Source organism: Notolabrus celidotus, chromosome 18 (assembly GCF_009762535.1).
Source record: "Notolabrus celidotus isolate fNotCel1 chromosome 18, fNotCel1.pri, whole genome shotgun sequence".
In the NCBI taxonomy this organism is placed as follows: Eukaryota; Metazoa; Chordata; class Actinopteri; order Labriformes; family Labridae; genus Notolabrus; species Notolabrus celidotus.
Genome location: NC_048289.1, coordinates 13,783,789 through 13,804,756, shown reverse-complemented (window position 1 = coordinate 13,804,756; position 20,968 = coordinate 13,783,789). Strand labels below are relative to the sequence as shown.

General features: G+C 38.9%; 2 protein-coding genes across 3 annotated transcripts in view; both read right to left on the bottom strand.

The window, feature by feature from the left end:
- Window positions 1–9,189: 9,189 nt before the first annotated feature.
- ccdc78 (coiled-coil domain containing 78) lies at window positions 9,190–13,740 on the bottom strand. The gene is made up of 14 exons (XM_034708279.1): window positions 13,542–13,740; window positions 13,183–13,314; window positions 13,004–13,090; window positions 12,297–12,653; window positions 12,102–12,152; window positions 11,913–12,001; window positions 11,586–11,664; window positions 11,329–11,454; window positions 10,476–10,672; window positions 10,217–10,352; window positions 9,868–9,911; window positions 9,706–9,787; window positions 9,486–9,586; window positions 9,190–9,404 (listed from the first exon to the last, which is right to left on the bottom strand). The coding sequence occupies exons 1-14, from the start codon at window positions 13,611–13,613 to the stop codon at window positions 9,317–9,319; spliced, it is 1,641 nt and encodes a 546-aa protein (XP_034564170.1). The 5' UTR covers window positions 13,614–13,740; the 3' UTR covers window positions 9,190–9,316.
- A 1,650-nt stretch (window positions 13,741–15,390) lies between these two features.
- The window catches only part of ift140 (intraflagellar transport 140 homolog (Chlamydomonas)), a 29,324-nt gene continuing 23,746 nt past the window's right edge, over window positions 15,391–20,968 (bottom strand). Inside the window, exons 19-30 of one of the 2 annotated variants that reach the window (XR_004634749.1) lie at window positions 20,665–20,842; window positions 20,163–20,353; window positions 19,955–20,050; window positions 18,630–18,762; window positions 18,301–18,444; window positions 18,036–18,164; window positions 17,724–17,906; window positions 17,433–17,636; window positions 17,139–17,351; window positions 16,797–16,901; window positions 16,484–16,625; window positions 15,391–16,377 (exon numbers count right to left, since the gene is read on the bottom strand). Coding sequence is in view for 1 of the 2 variants with exons in the window: in XM_034708278.1 (XP_034564169.1) it covers window positions 16,210–16,377; window positions 16,484–16,625; window positions 16,735–16,901; window positions 17,139–17,351; window positions 17,433–17,636; window positions 17,724–17,906; window positions 18,036–18,164; window positions 18,301–18,444; window positions 18,630–18,762; window positions 19,955–20,050; window positions 20,163–20,353; window positions 20,665–20,842 (1,948 nt within the window). In the remaining variant the exon portion in view is untranslated. Of the gene's footprint in view, window positions 16,378–16,483; window positions 16,626–16,734; window positions 16,902–17,138; window positions 17,352–17,432; window positions 17,637–17,723; window positions 17,907–18,035; window positions 18,165–18,300; window positions 18,445–18,629; window positions 18,763–19,954; window positions 20,051–20,162; window positions 20,354–20,664; window positions 20,843–20,968 lie in introns of both variants that reach the window. The other variant, XM_034708278.1, reaches the window with a different exon arrangement.

Sequence of the window (20,968 nt, the reverse complement as noted above, 5' to 3'; positions counted from 1 at the left end):
ATTGGCTTCAAATCAGCTCTCAGGAACACATGTGACGTCATACAGACAAGAAAGTCATTCGTTTTTAAGTTAACTATTATTAGCAGTCAGATTTGTATCAAGTTTGACAAAAAGTGGCACAGTAAAGGAAAAAATGGGGTTCAAAACGGATATTTCAAATTATCCTGAATGTATAGATAACTAAAGCACACTGTCTGGAAATTATTTTCAAATAACTGTAAAGCTAAATTATCTATTTATTAACAATGTGACCGTATGGTTATGCAAGAAGAAAGTAAGGGCATCACCAAAGTCAATGACTCCTCACCAGCAAACTAATTTCTTTAAAAATAGTGACATCCAGCATTAAGATGTTAAAGTTGTCACTAATTGAGGAAAATGAAATGCTTGGATACGGCCACAAGGGATCATGAATGTTTGAACAAACTTTTGCACAGTGCTACACTGCCAGCTTTAAACCGTCTTCAAGAAATAAATATAGAAATCATCCCAATCTCACATGGTTGACGTCAGCCTTATCAACCTACACTCAGTTTACCCAGTATATTTTGCACACCTGCCTTTTGGGGCTCTCCGATCCCTCCAATTAAAGACCAGGATTACAGATTTCTAACAAAACCTGTCTGATTACTTGCACAAGTGGGGAGAAACTTTGCTGGCAGATCACTGCAGTTCTTGTTGCACTACCTTCCACCCACCTCTGTGTTTCCCAGCTAATTCTACAATCCTGCAATGCTGCCAAACCTTCCCCCCTTACACCCATGGTTTGGCCTGTTATCTTTTACCTCAGAGAATCGTGTCTGGTTACCTCCCAAGAGACATTTTGCGCAGCACCCATTGTTTGAATTGTTTATTGAGGAAAGAGGTAGGCAGGAACGAAACTGTCACTCACAGCTGTTTTGTTGTGTTACTAGTATCTCCTTCCATTTTCTCCTGCAAACACAGCTTTGAGAAAGATTTGTCAACAGATAGGTCTGGTGCACAGTGCAGTGAAATGTGTAAGAGCATGTTGTGTAAGTGCACTCTAATTATGAAACAGGAGGTTTTTTATTAGTAAAATGACAGAAAAAAATCATTAAATATTGAAATATATTATTTTATTAGTCATTAACATGTAAAGGGCTTTGTTGTCTTTAAGGTCTCAATAAGTTTAACATAAAATAATACTTTTCTACATTTTTAGGAATAAATTGAAAAAGAAATCTGTTGTTATTAACCAGAATCAATGAAAGAAAAGTTGACATATATGTTATGAAACAGACTAACTCTCAGCAAACCCAAACAAGCTCCCCCTCCAACTCCACAAACTCTCTTTTTTACTCCCCTAAAGCTCCTCTTACAACTTCTCTCCAACTTCCCCTCCATTCAAAATGTCCTCAAACTTCCCTCAAACACCTCCCTTACTCCCAAACAACTCCAGTCTTACTCCCCACAAACCCCAACACCCTCCCACCTATCTTGCCACAAACTCCCTTCTATCTCCCTTCTAGTTTCCCTCTTACTCTTCTTTATTTATTCTGAAACTCCCCACTAACTCCACTCCAACAACCCTCACTAACCCACAAACTCCCCTCAAATTTCCCTCTCACTCCCCTCTAATAACTCCTTACTAAACTCTTCTACCTCACCACAAACCCTGAAAATTCCCTTCTCCCAACAAACTTCCTTCTACTTTTGTTCTTACTTACCCCCTACTCCCTACTTACTCCTCTTTTACTCCTGTGGAACTTCCATTTAACTCCCCACAAACTCTCCTCCAACTTATACACAAGGCCATCATTGGGGTTTTTTTTTGCCAATATGTTATGTATCTGCTTTGCATTCCAGTCTTTAAAGGCTATGCTGAGGGATCTTCAAAACTTAATTTAACCTTAATTTTGTTTCAGCTTCGAACTACTCCAAAATGTTCATGTAATTCTCTAAATATTATGTCAAGTTCTCTTTCATGATATTACAACGAAAGAAACAGTATTTTTCTTTGGCAAAGTTTACCAAACTAACAGAAATGCATACATGGATGTGTTAAGTACTTGATTGTATGGTCATTACACAGGAACATTCCATAGCAATGTTCTATCACTTGATAGCAGACTGTAGCTGTGAAGAACAAACCATTGCTAGGCTGATAACAGTCTCACTTTTGTGTGAGAAGACCCCTTGGCTTCATGTTGGGGTCCTAATCACTCTATCTGGGTTCCGTTTGGCTATAACAACCCATTCACTATATGTTATCCCCAAGCGGCAACCTCTGGTCTCAAACTATGAAGCCCATGCGGAAGTGTTAAAAACTACAATTCATCGAGAATCCACTTGAGGCTGGCTGCAAAAAGACCTGAAACCACATGCACATGAATGGGAAAAAGAAGATCTTTACAGCATTAATGAAGATGTTTATATCCTGGTTCAAAAAACGGCTTGGCCTAACGTAGCTAATTTCTCTATCGGCACACACTGTACAGGGGGTGAATTTTTTTCAAGGGAACACATAGCTGTTGGCTAAGAGGCTCAAACTCTGCCACTTTACGTCATACTATGCCTGGTGGAGTTCCGCATTTCCAATATGGCTGCCGCCGTGGATTGGCTTCAAAACAGCGTTCAGGTGCAGATGGGTGACATCACGGATACTATGTCCATATTTTATACAGTCTATGGTTATCCCTTACATATCCCCCACTAACCCAGGTCCATTACTGACAGCAATACTTAGTCTTTGAATAATAACCAGATACAAGTAGATCTGAGTTTGATCGATAAGCTACGTGCCTTGCTCAATGCCAGTGATATGGTGAAATTCCTCCAAACAGCTATCAGTCAACATGTATTCAACTAGTTTACTTTATCAGATCAGCTGAGCATTGGGCAAATTGTCTGCAATACGCCAATCCAGCAATTCAGGAATCCAATATCAGCATGGGTAAGGTGCATGCCTAGTTTTAACTTCAGATAACACATTTTTCAGCAACTTGTTAGGGATAAAACTAACCTCAATGCACAACAATATTTAAATCATATTGTCTACATATAAGTAAACAGCTACCTTTTAACACATCTACAAATACCACTCAACATCAGCTTACCCTATGACTATATACAATACTTTCACGTCTTTCTGTTTTTGGTCTCCACCTGGTAAAAAATATTCTTCTTGTGGCAGCTGGATTCTTCACTAGGTTCTCAAGCTAACTATACACTTTGTTTATCTGCCAAAGCCTTTTGTGGGACAACTTTTTGACCAATTGTAGCTTAGGTGCAATTTGCACCATTAAGAAATGAACACAACTCAAAACTGTAGGCTATCTTACAGCCTTGGTAAAAAGCTGTAACTGTTCTCGGCTGAAAAGCAGAGGAGGAAAGGATAGAAGATTTTTTTTCTACTTGGTGGGGGTTACCCTTTTAACAGTGAAAGGACGTTCCATTTTTTCCCTTTTAACATTCATCAAACAAAGTTACATACTTCTCCCATGGTGCACAGTGACTTAGCAATTCTGAGTGGCTGCTGAGAGCACTTTTCATGTTGGATCAAGTGAAAGGAAAGAGAAACAGAAAAACTTGTGAAGCGGTTTATGCATCAGATGTGCTGACAGTCAGGCAGCATGTTTATATTCTGACAAAGTGCACTCACACATTGTGCATCAGGCCAGCCGCTGTGGCCCATCTGATGTGTCAGAAACTCTCCCTTCGCTCCACGCTCATTCCAGGGGAACATGTGCGCTGGAATTCTCCCCCAATTAAGACAGGGATTAGCCAGGTCCACTGTGGGAACCGGCAGAGTGTGGGAAAACAGAGAGCGTGTCCCTTTCTCCTTCCCTCACTGACACTCAGCCTCATTCTCACTCGCTCCTGTTCATCAAGCTGCCTCCCTCCCTCTGCCTTTCTCACCCTTACTGTAACTCTTCTTCCTCCCTTTTCTCACCCTATATTCTGTCTTCCCTGATGTTTCTCATTTTAGACTTGTCAAGTTTTCACTTTTGCAGGTCACTCTATTTAACCCTCACTTCCAACAATCAATTTTTTTAATGTTTCTCCCCTCATCTTTTTAATTATGCAAACTAACCTTTTATTTTATTCTTCTGTTCTTTTTTATCCTCTTTCTTAGCCACCCAGAATCTCCATAGCTTTCAGCCCTAATTCTTCAAGGTTTTCTGAAGTGTGCAGCTCTTCTGTGCCCCCTCCCTCCTCCCTCTTAATGCCTCTTCAGCCTTCATACTGAAAGCTTGTCTGGAGGGAAGCTGGGGACTCTTGCATGAATAGTCTGAGACTGTCAGAGTGAAAGAAGGGGTCGAGAAGACAGCTCATCAGAGGAGAAAAGACAGGTGTTTCAGAAAATAGACAGTTACAGTTGGGATTAATCAACAAAAATCAAACATACTATTTGTATTAACATAATTGAGCATTGCTATATTGTACATGTTTTTTTGCAGCAGCCTAAAAAAGAACCATAATGTTCATACATGTTCGTGGGAAAATCCAAGGAACAACCAATAAAACCTGACTGAGCATGAACCAAACATGCATGGGAACATCCGTATTGAACGTCATGCTCACTTTTCCATTGTCACCACATTTGTTTCTCATGATTCTGCACCATATTCCTCTCCCACTGCCTGCACATTCCTCCTCCTCATTGTCACCTTTTCTTCCTCGTACCCACTCTCCCTCTCCTTTCCTTTCCTTGCGTTCCCATAAATCCCTTCCCCGTGCACTCCTCCACACAAGGCTTGTCCGTTCCAATTACTGCAGGGCCGTCCAGCCCCCCGGCTCACACACTCAGTGCACACACACAGGCCGCTCTCATTAAGCCTGTATCAATTAGGCATTAACCTCCTAAAACAAAGAGCCTGTTGACGAGTGGCCCATTGCAGGCCATGTGAGGTACTTCCTCTGTAGCGCTCCACCCTGCTTCCCATCCTCAGAACCACACATTCAGCAACCTCTTTCCCACTGAGCCAGTCACAAAACAAATCTGGACTCAGAGCATCAGCAACAACACAGAGGAGAGGAGAGAAAGTGAATAAGCATAGAATGAGTGTGATTAGGTCAGGGTTTGCATTTTAATGATTTCACCGAAAGCAGAATGCTAAAGATGTGTGTATTCATGTTTAAATGTCTCATAATAAGAAGTGTGATCAAAAAAACGAGGACAACTATTTCAGAGTACTTTTTAGCTACGTATAACTGACAATTTCCACGTCTATCCGCTGCTCTACGCATCATAGCATGTCCCTCCTAAATCCAAAGAGCATTTATTTTCAACATTAAATTGGCCCTGCAAACGTAAAGAAAGCTGATTGCTACCCTGAGCTTTATTTGACTGAATCAAATTGGTTTGAAAACATGGTCATTAGATACAGGCCTCCATCTGAAAGGTGAAATGTACAAATGCTGACAGAAAAAACATTAATTGTTTACTAAATAATCGTTTTACTATGCGACAAATTAAGAATTAAGTGATTTGTTTATGTTCATACTGGGATAATGATAATGTGGTTTATTTTGCACCTTTATTGTTTAATTCCATCCATAGGCAATTCCAGCCCATTTTTGAGGTTGCTGAAGCACCTCTAAATTGAATCCCAGCACCCCTTAAATTTGAGAGATTCTTAATCTTTTTTTTATTGTATGTCCTTTTTAACAAACTAGACATTTTTCAAAACCATACAGTACTTGGTTGAAACATAATGCTTTAACAAACAAAAATAAAGAAGCTCCACCGCGTTTTACATGTTGTGCATTGCATTTCAATCAAAAGTCCAAAAAATAACCCCAATGTCAATTTTTCCTGTGTTTTTGGTACTCACTATAGGGGCTGGTTTACTCCGGAAATATACATACTGTTTATGTATATGTTGAGGAGCTGCTGTATCAAACTGAGTTGTCTTTCACCAGATATTAGTGTTACCATATATTTCTTTTATGATTCCAATCCATTTCTCGATTGCTGTGGCTCAGCATTTAAATAACCAGATTTGATGGTTTAGTCACAGACCTTCCCAAAAAGTGTTATACTTTTCTTTCACGAATGTGGTAATTAAATTGCATTAAAATGTACAAAACAGTGAAATTCCTGAAATTCCCATCCTGAGTAGAGTTGAGTTTTAACCTCATCTGGACTGTGTTATCAGACAAGCTCATGGGAGTAAGGAGTAGTTTCTGATTTCCAAAATGAAAATAAGCGCCGGATTCCAAAGGTTCACTGCAATAAATCGCACTTGTTATGCATTTCAAAACAGTTTTTAAGTCCATATTAACAATGTAAAGCAATTCTTGAAGTAAACTTTTAGACTAAGTTTCATCCACAGGTCTGTAGCGCTTCACACACTCCAAAATAGTGCTCTGCTGGCTTTTGTGATTTTGTTGCCCACTGAAATCAGTCTGACTAACTGCTCCAGTATACTTAGCTCGTAGGTGTCAACTCAAACTCAAAGTACTTCAATTCCCTTTGAAACAAAGTTAATATTACTTTTGACTTGTAACTGAGCCATCTCAGAGTTGTTGAAAGGTGAAATGTGCAATTAAAAAGATCAATGGTTTTTCATCATGGCTGCAGCAGGAAGCAGGAAGACAACGGGCAGCAGTGCTATAGTGCGCCAAAAAGGACTAAATAGAATAGATTTTTCTTTAAAAACCTAGCTCATTAATTTCAGACTTCAATCGCATAAGGATTAAGACATTAACACTGACGTCTCTAAAATAAATGATGGATGAAATCCTCTCATGTTCCTTGTGTGATCTGGAGGAAGTTGAAAATGAAATGCTCTTTTTATTCTACTGTCCATCATATCATGATCTCAGGCGCCTCCTTTTCAACAAAATATCAGAAAACTGTCCTGATTTGTTTTGCATGTCTGATGAAGATAGAATTCAGAACCTGCTTACACACAAAGTGTTCCAGTTTGCTCAGTTTGTGTTAAATGCTGTTCAGCAGCGTAGGAGCACATTTTATGTCTGATTTAGTAGTTGTCACTGTCAAATGTCTGAAGTGTACCACTATGCTTTTGAATTACTTTAGGTCATTGCTGGACATTTGCAGTATTGTAACTGCTCTTCTTTCTTCTTTTTTTTCTTTTTCTTCTTATGTTGTTGCTCCTATTTTGTTCTGTTTTTTGTAGTGTCTTGTAAGTCCATATGGGCTGGGCACCTTTTCGGTGCACGACACGATGAATAATAAATAAACTGAACTAAACTAAACTAAACTAAACTAAACTAAACTAAACTAAACTAAACTAAACTAAACATGAAAGCATTAATGTGAAGTGAACATGGAAATTACTGCTTTGCCCAAGACATTGAGAATTACCAAAAGAAGACATGACACTATCAGAGTGTAACTGTTTCTTTGTTATTTCTTGTTATATTTGTCATTATAAACAATGACTCAAATTCATTGGAATTGTGCTGGACATGCATTTTTTTTTTATGACAGGAGCAACACATGTACATTATTACAGAATTCTATGCAATGTCATGCAATAAACTTAAGCTTTAAGCATAAATTGTTTAGCTTTGATTGAACATTGAAAAGAAATCCATTTTACTACGTTTCCATTTCTCTAAAGATTTCCCTTGACAATGACGTGAATGTATTTCCGCTGCTGAACCACATGCAAATGAAGACATGACATTAGACACAAAATGTGTCTTACCAAACCTACATTAGAACTTCATACCAATATTCTGTGATAAAGTGCTTTTGGCCAGATGGCTGCAAAAGAATGTGATACAAAGCCCAGATGTATTCACTGTTTTTGATGATGTATCAGATGCAGGTCTAATGTTATATCTCTATGTATGTGTTATTGGATTGCAAATGCAGTGGCCATTGAGACTGAGGTGTATGAAGAGGTATGTTATTTGTCTAATGATGTAATAATGTATCTCTTCTTTTACATATAAAACTTTTGGTTGTCTCACTTGATTCTGTACAGTTGTCTCCTTTAAGAGAAAGTGCAGATAAAATCACAGACCACGTCTTTTTAAGTGACTCTAAAAAAATCTTTATTTAATCTTTATTATTATTATTATTATTATTAATATTATTATAAGTATTTGTATGATTAATGTGACCATAAAAATGACTAATGACAAGTTGTTCAATTTGAAGAAAAGTGATTTACAGATATGCAACAAATTAGAAAAATGTGATGCTTGGATTTGAGGACCAGCTGTAGTGCACCAGATTCCAACTTCTACTCTATACATTTGCAATGTTACAACTCCTGCTATTTATCTTTCACTTTTCTTCCTTTTTATTTACTCAGAGTAAATTTCATTTGTGCATGTTTGCAGAGGCCATCTCTGTCTTTGTTGGCTGAGCAGCAAAGAACAAACCTGGTTTTGATTTTCCCACAGATCTGCCGGTGAGAGGAGTGGTCTCCAGCACCCAGCGCTTTGGCACAGTGACTATGTTGGCACAGACCCAAACTGAACACCCCCCACCCCTTTTCCCAGGGCCCTGAGAGTGTAATACATTACTAACAAAATCCCACTTCCCATATCTCTCAAACTTTCACACCCCTGCTCCCCTTCTCTTGTTGCTGGCATGCCCCCTGAAAAAGGGGATGACTCTTTCCGGCTCCTTTAATTTTCCCATGATTCCCCAGAGCGTTTTCCCTTTGTTAACATCGACTTAATGAAATTTTCTTATCAAAACCTTTAACAGTGAAAGTAATCTTAAAAAGGATTTTCCAATTTAAAAGACATGTCAGCTATGACACTTAAGAAGTCTATGAATCCCAGCTACCAAAACACAGCGGAAAAAAATGCAGACCCATTCACTGTTAAAGGGATTTAAAGGGAATAGATTCCCATTCACACCCTGAGGTTATAAATATGAACCTTCATTCTGCAAAAAGGCTGGCTTGTTTGCGCCAGTTCTCAGCCCAGCATTGAGGGGAAGTATTCACAGGCGTGTACGTGTCTGGGTAACATGTAATGACATTATTCTCACCAGGGTGACCCCTCATTGTCACTGCGCTTTCTTCTCCCCTGCTCGTGAAATTGACATAAGCTTTACAAACATTCCAGGCATTTTTTTCTCAAGGCCGGCTTTCTTTGGGGGCCTTTTCATAGAAAAAACCTCCAGCATGAGCAGCACCACCTAGTGATGATGTATCCAGTTAAATGCAGATATCTAAAAAAAGGAATTTGATATGTTTATTTTATTTAATAGCACATAATTGCTGGTTTATATTTGATTTCATTGATACAAATTAGACATATGTTTTCATTTTTAAATTAAACATGCATGACAATTAAAACATTTCAGTTTTATGTTTTGTTAAAATACACTTAAGGTTTAGATTTTGAGAGACATTTCTTAATGAAGAGTTGAATTAGCACTTTGGGCACGCCCCACCTCGGGTTTTTCATGTAGTCCTCCCATATGTGAGATCTCCCCTTTAAACCTGCAGGTAATATTAAAGCTCATTATAATGCATTACTTACAGAGAAAATTATATTTCTTATGCATTATGTGACTTCCTGACCTGCCCAGGTGGTTGTTTATGTAGTCCTGCAGCTCTGATACCTGCGCCTCTGCAGCTGTTGCTCTGGTGATGAGCAGGGCACGATCCTTCTCTAAGCCCACCTGTTTATATTGAGAAATCTTTATATCATCTTTATTTCAATAAAATGTATATTCGAATTTGAGTTGAATTCTTGAAATTTGTCAATCAGAATTAAAGGAGCTGGGAGACTTTTGTTTACAAGAGTGGAGTCGGTGATCCGCTTCAGCTGTTTGCTCATGTCTGTCCAGGATTCCTCACATATCTGCTGCAGTTTTGACGGCCTGGTAAAGTTACATTTTTCACAACCCAATCCACAGCTGACCATATTTGTCATCCATTACAAAACAAAAATGACACTCACCCCTGACGGCCCTCATTTTGAACAGGCATTTTGAGGACAGCCCCCTGGGAGACAACAGAGTGAAGTTCTTGTTCCACAAAAACACATAACTGTATGTAGAATCATTAAATTAAAGTTTAAGAATAAAAAACTTAAGTGTAACATAAACAGAATTCTAAAAGCAATATTCTACTCCGAGAATACATCCACTATTTTCCAGGAAAGCTTGAGCACAGAGCAGAGTCCCCTCAGACCAAACAGAAACACACACCAGACAAAACAAAAGTAGATCAATCCACTTCAAAGCAGACGTCTCTTTATTGTGTGCTACCTGCTCCCCTGCCCCCTGCAGCCTCGTCTCTAGCCTCACCTTTTCCTGATGGAGCTGCAGAGTCTCCCTTTCTGTTTCATCTCTTGGTTCAGTAAGCTCCAGTATGAAGTGGGTTTCTGGGGGTCCAGGGTCAAGACCACAGTCTGATTTGAGTATGATCTGCTCCCGCTGAATCCTGAGGATAACAACGTACCAGTGTTGTCTTAAACCGATAACCATACTTAACTATATGACATTTTATTGATAAGAATAGCTGAAATGTGTAGCAGATTATGATAATATATTCAGTAAGTCTCACCTGTATGCAATGAGGAGAGCATGATGGGCCTTGGTCATCTTCTGAAGTTTTTTCTTGAAGGAGCGGGCAGCAGAGGCGAGCTGTTCCTCTCTGACCCTGTGAGATGAACGAACATCCTGGAGCATGCTGTCCACGTACGCCCTCATCTTAGAGACCTCTGCAGGGCTTCTACTGTCTCCAAGACCATCAATGTACTCCTGAATGTATGAAATGTAGTTACATGTTGTGTTAGACTTTCCTCCCTTACTTTGTGGTAGAATTAACAATACCAGTATTAGAAATATCTCTAATACAGCTTCAACTTATGCCAGCAGTTGCGCCAGGCACTTACACCAGCCAATGCATTAATTTAGATCATAAAACTTAACTTTATAAAAACTAATAAAAATTACGGCTTCAGATAACTACTATTTTGGAGAAGGCAAAAACAAACGTATTTCTCGTTAAATTACCATGTGATGATAGCAAACAATAAGCATGCAGTGCTAGCACAGAGTCTAATGTCTGTTAAAGCTAGCAAAATAAAAGCAATCTGTGTTTTTCCATCACATGAAGGCTGTTATTTTCTCTTTAAAGTAAAAATAACTACAACTGTTGAGAGCACAAGAACAGTTTCATGTTAAAAATCTGGGATTATATGTCTCCCTTCAGTGGACACAGGATGTCAGAAGACAGCATATTAGCTCAGCTGGTTATTTGTTTCCTTTAGTGTGCCTTGAAACAATGATGACAGAAATATCTCATCCATCAATCACAAAATGTAAACATCTGTTTTTTATTCTCTCTGGACTTAGTATCTGAGAGACACCATAAACACCATGTGGCTTTATGGAGTCTTAAAAGTCATGCTCACAGATATGTCCTGCACATAGCTGACAAGCCTTTCCCGATACTCCTCGTTGAGCTCTTTGACTCTGAGCTGCAGCTTTGAGTTATCTTCTTCTACCTCCTTCACTTGGCTGTGAGAGCACATGAGGGCCTTGGACAGAAAGAAAACAGGTTTTGAACTCATTATATTTAGAAATTAATTTAGAGGATGCAAAACTGTGACTGTCTACAACATTTAAGAAATATTCTGTAGATCATTAGGGGATTTTTTTCCCTACTCACCGCACTCTGCTCAGAAAGTTTCTGCTGACTGTCGCGGATCACTCTCCTGTTCTCCTGCTGCTCTTTACCCATGGCTACCCTGATGACCAAACACAGACCCAACCACAAGAGAAGTGACCAAAACCCATTTCGCCACATCACAGGGAGCAAGCAAAGAGACCACATCAAAAAAAAATCAAAGGAAGCACAGAGGCAGATGTGAGTGGGACATAATGTACATCCTGAACTGTGTTTGGCTGTTTGATGACTGTGAATGTTGAGATAATTATGTTTCATCTTCATTATAAGCTTGTGCAAAGTAAATGACAAACATTTAAAGGCCCTCACATTTTCTCCTCCAGTTTCCTCTGCTGCTCCTCATAGCTGTTCTTCATTTTTTCCAGCATGTCTTTGATCTCATTTTGGTTTCCAAGAAGCTATGTGAGATTAGAAGAATCTGTCGTTAGATATTGTGCTGTAACCTGAAACTATCTGTCTTGGCCCCTACTCTTAAAAAGGAGGTATATATATACTTACAGTTTTTTCAATATTTTTTTGCTCCTTATCCAAAGCTGCCAGATCCTCAAGCTGTTAAAAGAGTATTGTCATAAAATTGGAAGATTTAAATAGCTACAACTACTACACAAGTCCAAAGAACTTAAGAGTGACAGGATTCTAAGTAAATAACTCTGAAGTCCCCAAAATCCTGCTTCGGGTAACACTCTCTCTCACCTCGACTTTATTGTGTGACATGCGGCTGATCAGAGCCCGCACCCTGTCCAGCTCTCCATGCAGGCCCTGAGTGGTGGTGTTTACACTCTGCTGCTGCTCCTCCACCTGCCTACGGAGGGCATCCTGAGCCTGGGCCAGAGCCAGCAGCTCAGTACTAAGCTCTGCACTCTGAGCCAGCTCTTTATCGAGGGCCTCAGTCAGCGTGAGGTAGTTTTTCTTCAGTGTGGCATGCTCCTCTGTCAGGTCTCGGCCATTCTTCTCTCCTGCTTTTAAACAAGCCTCAGCTGACTGGAGTTCCCTGGACAACTTGTTCCGCTCCATCTCTAACTCTGTTATCACACCAGCCTGGTTCAGTATCTGACAAGGGGAAAGAAAAGGGGAGTAATCCAATGAAGAATCTTATTTTAGCTCTGAAAAACTAGGCGGATAAAATCATCTTTTCTGAAAATCCTTCAAGCGTCTTATATTTGAGGAAGAGTGGCAAAAGTTATTCAACTAAAAAATGGTGTCACAAGGTTGGTGATTGATATTGCTTTCTTAAACTAAGTAGCTTTATTTATTTATTAGTTCTTACCAATTACTTTTTATTGTGTACACTCTACCTTGCATTTATCTTAGTGTAATACTTCTGTTTTACAGCTATCACATAATGCATGAAGTCAATCAGGTTATTGTAAAATCATTAATCATATCACGCAAACCTTCACCTTGTTTTTCAGTTCAAATGCCTCTTCCTCAAACTTCTCTCTTATCTCGTTTGTCTGAAGTTTCTCCTCCACAAGCTCTTTAGATACCTGAAAAATGAGAGTAAAACCTACATCTTGTTCATTATGGACAGATAAATTGAACTTTCAGCTTATTTTTTAATGTAGTTCATGTACTCTACCTTCAAGTTGTCCTCCCCACTCTGTACCAGCCTACTGGACAGGTCTGCGTTGGAGCTGGTCAGGTGACCCACTCTGCTTTCCAGGTAGCCAACTTTGATGAGAAGGCGTTCACTTTTGTCTCGAAGCTTCAGCTAAGGCGAGGTAAACAGAAAAAACTTTTTTACAGTGAGTTGGTGAGACACCTTTTGAACATAAAATTGTCACCTTTGTCAGCCTTTTGCACATTTATCATAAACAACTTTGTTTAGCTTAAAGGCTAACACGTAAGTTTCCCTTGTAATCTACTTGCTTCAAATTGTAATGAGAAGTACTTCAAATGTCTAAATATTAAGACTGATAAAAAAGAAATTGTTCTCACATTGTTTTCTGTCAGAATTTGAAGTTGATCCTCAAGTTCATTCGAAATTTGCTTCTGGCTCTGTGTATCCATCTTTGGTCACTGTTAACCTGCTTCAATCAACACACTCACTGTATCCACAAACAGTATGTTACCATGACTCAACAACAGAACAAAAATAAGTGGTCTGAGTATTGTTTTAAGAATGCTTCAAGTTGTACTGAAGGTTGGTTACCGTGGGCTCATGTCAGAAACAGCACCATTGCCATGGTATTCAGAGGGAAATGCTTTTAACCACACACTGGTCTTTAGTTTTACATTTAGATGAATATTTGACATTCAACAACATGCTAACCTGACTTTTATTAGTCCTTTGTCTGAAAGCTTCAATCAAACAAGGAGTAATATCTTCAAATGCCAGACAACGCTGTAGCCTACCTTTTTCTTGGTTATATCAGAAACAATCATTTATGGTAACTAAGCTGAATTTACTTGCATTTACTCTACAGCATGAACATATGGCCCTTACTTCTGAAATTAGAAAATACCTCTGACAGAAGCAAACACTTATAAGAGCCATTGACCATTCAAGGGCCATGACCATAGGATGGACAGCGGCGCCATCTTGAGACAATTTGGGCGAATTACTGTCTGCAGACTATCCGCTGACAAATCTACTTATTTCATTAACTTTAGTCAAAAAAAGACATTTGTATATATGTGGCAGTGGTGGACAAAGTACACAGCTTCATTAGTGAAGTCAAAGTATAGATCCTCCTGGTCAAACATTACTCCAATACAAGTGAACTTTGCTCAGTCAAATTATCACTTGAGTTAAAGCACTGAAGTACTTGCTTTTAAAAAAATCTCAAATCTATTTTCACAACACATAAATGCAGTCAAGAATACATAGGACTACATTTGGTTACATTAAGTTGATCTAAAAACCATTACTTGAAATGTCTAAAAACTTGGAACATGGAATAAAAACAGCAACTAAGTTACTCCAAGCTCAGACAACTTAGTTTAAAATGTTAATCTGGAATGAAACAAATGTTACGTAGCTCAACACACGCTCTCAAGTCGGACAGTGAATTTTTGTATGTTTGGGCAGAGTGGGAAACAGGGAGAACATTTCAAACAATACATATCATTCTTCATTTCAAAACCCTCTAACACGGGCTGAAGATATGACCATGGGTGCTCAGGTGGAGAATTCTAGCCATCAATACCACCTCTAAATGAACTGCCTGATCTGAGTGAAATTTGCTCTGTGTTTGCTCCACGTTCAACCGTGGAGACGCACGATATACAGGTACGACTAAACCACTGAGACAAACAGAACTACACAAACACATTGTTCTGTTTTAGGGATCAGATTTCAGAAAAGAGAAGGAAATTCATGAGCTGACTTCAAAGCAAAAGTAGTGAGTAACTAGAGCACTCATAGAAATGTAGTGGAGTAAAAAGTACAATAATTTTCTTCTGAATGTAGTGGAGTAAAAGTAATATGTATCCCCAAAAAATAAAACTCAAGTAAATTACAGATACTCAAAAAATTTACTTAAGTACTATACTCAAGTAAATTTACTTTGTTACAGTCCACCACTGAATAAGGTATACAGTCTATGATAAGAACACACATTGAACAAGTGGGACCCATTTGATTCTTTGGTCAACAACTGTTTAAAACAGACAAATGTAAATTGAAGTATTTTATTATAGTATTATTGCAATGTGTATAAACAATTCATTGAAATGTAGAACACATAAATTCACAAGATCATGTGCTAGGTAAAAACGTACTCAGTTATCAAAAATAGCTGCAAAATGCTGTACACAGGTAGGACTTTTGACACTGAGAGGATACTTACAATTAATTAATTAATTTATTATAAAAATACATTGTACAAAATGTAAACCACATGATTATGGGGATTGGTCTGTAACAAACACCGCATTCAGAGCCAAAAGATAAATATAATCTTAGCAAAAAGGCAATAGAAATCTGCATTCATCAATCTGAACATTAATCCAGGGTAGAAGTGCATCAAATCTTCCTTTTAACTGTCACTACAGGTCAAGCAGGTTAATGATTACTTATGTCCTTTTATTTTGTTCTATTTTATATCTGAGTGTATATCTGAATGCAATATCTGTGTTTTAGATTCAAATTTTATGTAAATCCAAATGGACATCGGCATTTTATATCAAAGCTCTATAATAAGTTTAATATTCTTCACTTCGTCCACAGTCACACAAATTTGCACACAGAATATATATGTTTACTTTTTGTAAGAGGTAGAAGACATCCTCTAAGGTTAACTGTGTTGATAAGTAGGAGAATTTCAATCACCTCATGTGGTCTTGTAGCTTTCTCTCTGAGAATATCTTCTGTTGTGGTTTCACAGTGATCATTCATTGTGTGATATTAAAGTGCCCTCTATTGCGACCAATTACTGTGCTCATTTTTCCAATGTAACTTCAGTTGGTAACCCCAACAGACCTCATGTTGCTGTTTTTCCCAGAACCAACTGCACAGTCATTCCTGGTGTGCAGGCTCAGTGCAGGCTCTTGTTAACCATGTGCTTGACAAACTAAGTTTCTTCATGCACACAAATTAAGAATGGAAATATATGAAAATATATTATACTGCTCAGCAAAATAAAAAAAAGGGAATTATTTATGATTAATGTAAGTCCTCTTCCACTTCATCATCCTCCTTCACATTGTGGTTGCTGTCACCTTGATCCATTGGTAGGTCCTTCTGAATGGCCTTCAGGCTGGCCTTGCTGATATAGTACTTGACGTTTTGCGATGGCAAAAGTCTCTGGAGCTCCTCCAGCTTACGGTGGGCCTGAAGAAGAAGGGAAGGAAAGGTTTAAAAGAAATAGATGGACTTTTCAGTTTAGTAAAATACATCATGAGATGACAACAGAAAAAGCTAAACAGAGAGCAGTCACCATTTCGATGTTGCCCTGCTTGCAGTAGTAATCCACCAGGAAACCAAATGCATCTCCAACCCTGACAGCAGGGTCTAACTCTGGCTCCTCCAGCAGGGCTTCACATAGCCGGACTGCCTCACCAGCGTCCTCTGCGTACAATCTGAGGATATTAAAAATAGGATATCTAAAAGGGCAAATAGTGACAAAACCCCTTACACAGGAGGGACTTTATAACAACAAAAAGGGATAAATATGAGTTTGATTATTACCTGCGTGCATGGACAAACTTCTTGATTAGAGTGATTTTATGTTGCAGGTCTGCAAGTCTTACTTCATGCTGTCCTGCTGAAGAGTCTTTTACTTTTGAAAGGCACTTGAATGCCTCAGTCAAAGCATCCAGAGCCTTTTCATAGTTCTGGTAGTCATCAATCTCCACCTTCATCACGGTCAACACAAGAGGACTTGATTACAGAGCATTTCAAATTATTTCTTTAAAACAAGTTAAAATGTACATGTTCATTCTGAGGTCACATTTCATCAACAGAAAAACAGAATGTGTCTTTTTATGACAACATATTTCTTCTTTCCTTTTTATAGCTATTTCATAAACAAACGAGTACTGGTGACAAGCAAAGGTAAATTAACTGATATTTTTAATGGAATATTGCTCTACCTGAGCACAGGCTTCATAGAAGCCAGCGAGCAGGTCCGGTGCCCTGCCTTTGGTGTAGAAACCGATGATCGTCTTTAAGATCTCTGGATTTTTCCGCCAGTCCAGAGACTGGAGGTAGTTGGCAGCCATGATGAAAAGCTCCTTCTGACGGCAAACGGTGGCGAAGTACACAATCTTGTCTGTGTCTCCTGACTTGAGGAGTGCTCTCATGGCCTGTTCAAAAATATTTTTATGGTTTAATGCTCAAATTCTCACTCAGATAACTCCAAGCAATGATATCACATTTCAGTTTACCTTGAGCCTGTTTCCCGCATGTGTGTATTTCTTAGTGGCGAGGTGATAATTGCCCTGACGCATGCAGCAGTCTGCTATCCTCTCCAGCAGCTCCTTCCTGGCCTCCTCAGACAAATCTTTAGAATCTGTGATAGTCATCCTTTCTGCCAGCTCGTCTGTGATGGTCAAGTTCTGGCTCACACACACCTCCAGGGCCTGATGGTACTTTGTTCATACACAAAAAATGACAGTCATTAGTACGGCACATATCTGCTTTTGTTCTCATGTTTGGGTGATTTAAGAAGTTAGTACCTTCTTAGCTGCTACCAGTAACTCCACAGCCTTGTCATACTGGGTATGAGTGATGAAGAAGTCAGAACAGCGTGCTAGGAGGGCCGGGTCAGAGTTTTCATTTAGATCCTCAGCGATCACTTGAAGTGCAGAGAACTGTTGCGTGGCAAAGGCCAACTCCAGAGCTTTGGAGACATAACCAGCCTACAAAGGAGATAAGAGCAAAGAATCTCAGTTTAAATGTGTGATGCAATACCACCCTCTTGTGCCCGTACTTAGAAAGCATCAATCTGAATAAATGTGGCCCAGAAACAGCAGATATTTGAGAGGGACCTTGTGGTAGAGGGCAACAGCTCGGTCCATGTGAGTCTCTTTCTCCTCGTAGTAACAAGCAGCCTCCATCATGTCCTCTGGGTTACTGAGCAGAGCCAAGTTCATCAGCTGGTCATCCAAACCATTCTCCTTTTGAAGAACAATACAAATGTGAGAGCAGGGTATTGAATACCATAGTATCATGATGAGTAAACATCTGTCTTCATGATATGTTTGTGTGTTTTTAAGGGATGTTGTACAGAATATTTTATAGTCGAAACTTTACCTTACAAAGCCGAATGGCGTTGTTGTATGCCTGTGCTCGTGTGTAGAAGTGTACAGCCTGTTTGATGTCATCATGTCCCTCGTAGTGTCTAGCCAGGTGGTAAGATGCTGCCCTGTCTCCTGTGTCATTGGCTATCTCAGATGCCTGTTATATTAAATGAAAACATAATCACATTTATGAACAACTTATTTTACTATTATTAGTGTATTAATCACTGCAATAAATAACTGTAGGCCAAGTAGAGTAAACATGTTTAAACAAAAATGTAACATTTGTTTGAATGTTATATGTATACTTCAATATTAAATGCCTTATACAAGCTGAGTTACCTTCTGAATGTTTTCCATGTAGCAGTAGACTCGAACCAAAGAGAGGTAATCCTGGGCACGTTCATAGAAAAGCAGCGCTGAATCCATGTCTAATTGGCTCTCCAGGTACTGCGCCCACCATTTATAGATGTTCCTGAATGGATTATAGGAATATATAATTGAATTTAACCAAATATTCTGTAATAAAGTTATCAGTTAAAGAAAACAGCCTTTCCACCTCTGCATAGTCATAGAGGTGGACAAAGTACACAGCTTCATTACTTAAGTCAAAGTATAGATCTTCCTGGTCAAATATTACTCCAATACAAGTGAAAGTTGTTCAATAAGATTATTACTTGAGTTAAAGTACTGAAGTACTTGCTTTTAAAAATACTTAAGTATTCAAAGTACTTCTTAAAAAATCTCAAAACTTTGTATTTTCACAAAGCATGTTGGCACTGAAGACTACAAAGAAGTACATTCTGTTACATTCTGTTTATTTAGAAATCATTACTTGAAATCTCTAGAAACTATACCATGGAATAAAAACAGAAACTAAGTTACTCCAAGCACAGACAACTTAGTTTGAAATGTTCATCTGGAATGAAACAAATGTTACGTAGCTCAACACGCTTTCTCAGGTTGGACTGTGAATTTTTGTATGTTTGGGCAGAGTGGGAAACAGGGAGAACATTTCAAATGATACGTATCAGTCTTCATTTCAAAAACCTCTAACACAAGCTGAAGATATGACCATGGGTGCTCAGGTGGAGAATTATAGACATCATTACCACCTCTACATGAACTGCCTGATCTGAGGGAAATTTGCTCTGTGTTTGCTCCACGTTCAACCGTGGAGTCGCACGATATACAGGTATGACTAAACCACTGAGACAAACAGAACTACACAAACACAGTTTACTGTCTTAGGGATCAGATTTCAGAAAAGAGAAGGAAATTCATGAGCTGACTTCAAAGCAAAAGTAGTGAGTAACTAGAGCACTCATAGAAATGTAGTGGAGTAAAAAGTACAATAATTGTCTTCTGAATGTAGTGGAGTAAAAGTAATAAGTTCCCCCCAAAAAATAATACTCAAGGAAAGTACAGATAACCAAAAAATGTACTTAAGTACTATACTCAAGTAAATTTACTTTGTTACAGTCCACCACTGATAGTCATAGAGGTGGAAAATGGTGAACATTTTCTTTCATTCTAACTGAAATTTCCCTGTATTGCCCGTTCATAATTGATATCAGTATCATTTCTACACCGGTCATTTTCTCCTAAGTATGTCGTACAGGAATCACGTGTATAGTTTTTACCATCCCAAGAAACACAAGACTTACTTGTCTTTCATTTTGTTGACATAGATCTCCAGAGATTCTGTGTCGTCCTGAAGCATCCTGGGAACCTCAACCCTGTGTGTGTCTGAGTTCTCATAACTGTGAAAAAAGAAGCAAAGAGAGGGGTTGACAATCACTATATGTTTCCACTTTTGTCTGTGCCACTACACAGAAAGACATCAGCTCTGAACCACAAAAGATTCTGTCTTACTATGCGAGGGCAAGGGCCTTGTCACCCATGGACTCCAGGTATTTGGCGTAATTGTAGTAGGTAGTGCGCAGATGGATGCGATCTTGGTTTTCTGCAGTTTCCAGAGCATGCTTCCACTGGCCAGATGCCTGGTAGAATCGGTTCAGCAGGTCATAGCGATGACAGCTCTTGTACAACTTTTCGGCATCTTCCTATTGGAGAACAGGAAAAGATGATGGAATGAATCTTTTTGGAAAGTCCCATTTCGGGCAAAGCTTCAACTTAAAAAGGAGCATGTTATTTGTAGTCATGGGATGTGGCGTTGTCTTTGGCTATGGTTTTAGACATATTTATATGGCTTACAGAATGAAATTATCTGAATGTATTTTATGATTAGGACTGGAGGGATGGCCTTACTGTTTCTAACTTCTTATACTTTCTCTATTGCATGCTTACAATGCATGACTTGTCCGTCTCTGAATAAAAATATGAATATATACATAGGAATATTTAAGAATCTTACCAGCATGCCGAGCTGAATGGCCAACATTGCCACTTGGGCCTCTGGCTCAGGCTCAGCCTCCGCCTCCTTCAGTGCTTTTGCTGCCCTGGCATTTCCCATATTCCCCAGACACACACGTGCCACATCCAGCCGGCGGGTTTTCACACACATCCGTGCCATGTTTTCCCAAACTGCTGTGCTATAGAGACAAGAGAAATTGCTTGTTTACAAGGGAAAGGTGTAGCTCACTGCACTGGTGTTGTATTATTGAACAGTTAAGTTGATTATGCACATGTAGGTACATTTATTTAAGGTTTAGTTTAGC

Bases quoted from the DNA above. Each gene is read 5' to 3' on its own strand.
- ccdc78 (XM_034708279.1), bottom strand. From the start codon at position 13,613: ATGGATACACAGAGCCAGAAGCAAATTTCGAATGAACTTGAGGATCAA. The intron at 13,315-13,541 runs GTGAGAACAATT...ACCTCGCCTTAG, and splicing joins AAATTCTGACAGAAAACAAT to CTGAAGCTTCGAGACAAAAG. The intron at 9,788-9,867 runs GTGAGTGTCATT...TAACTTTACCAG, and splicing joins CAAAATGAGGGCCGTCAGGG to GCCGTCAAAACTGCAGCAGA.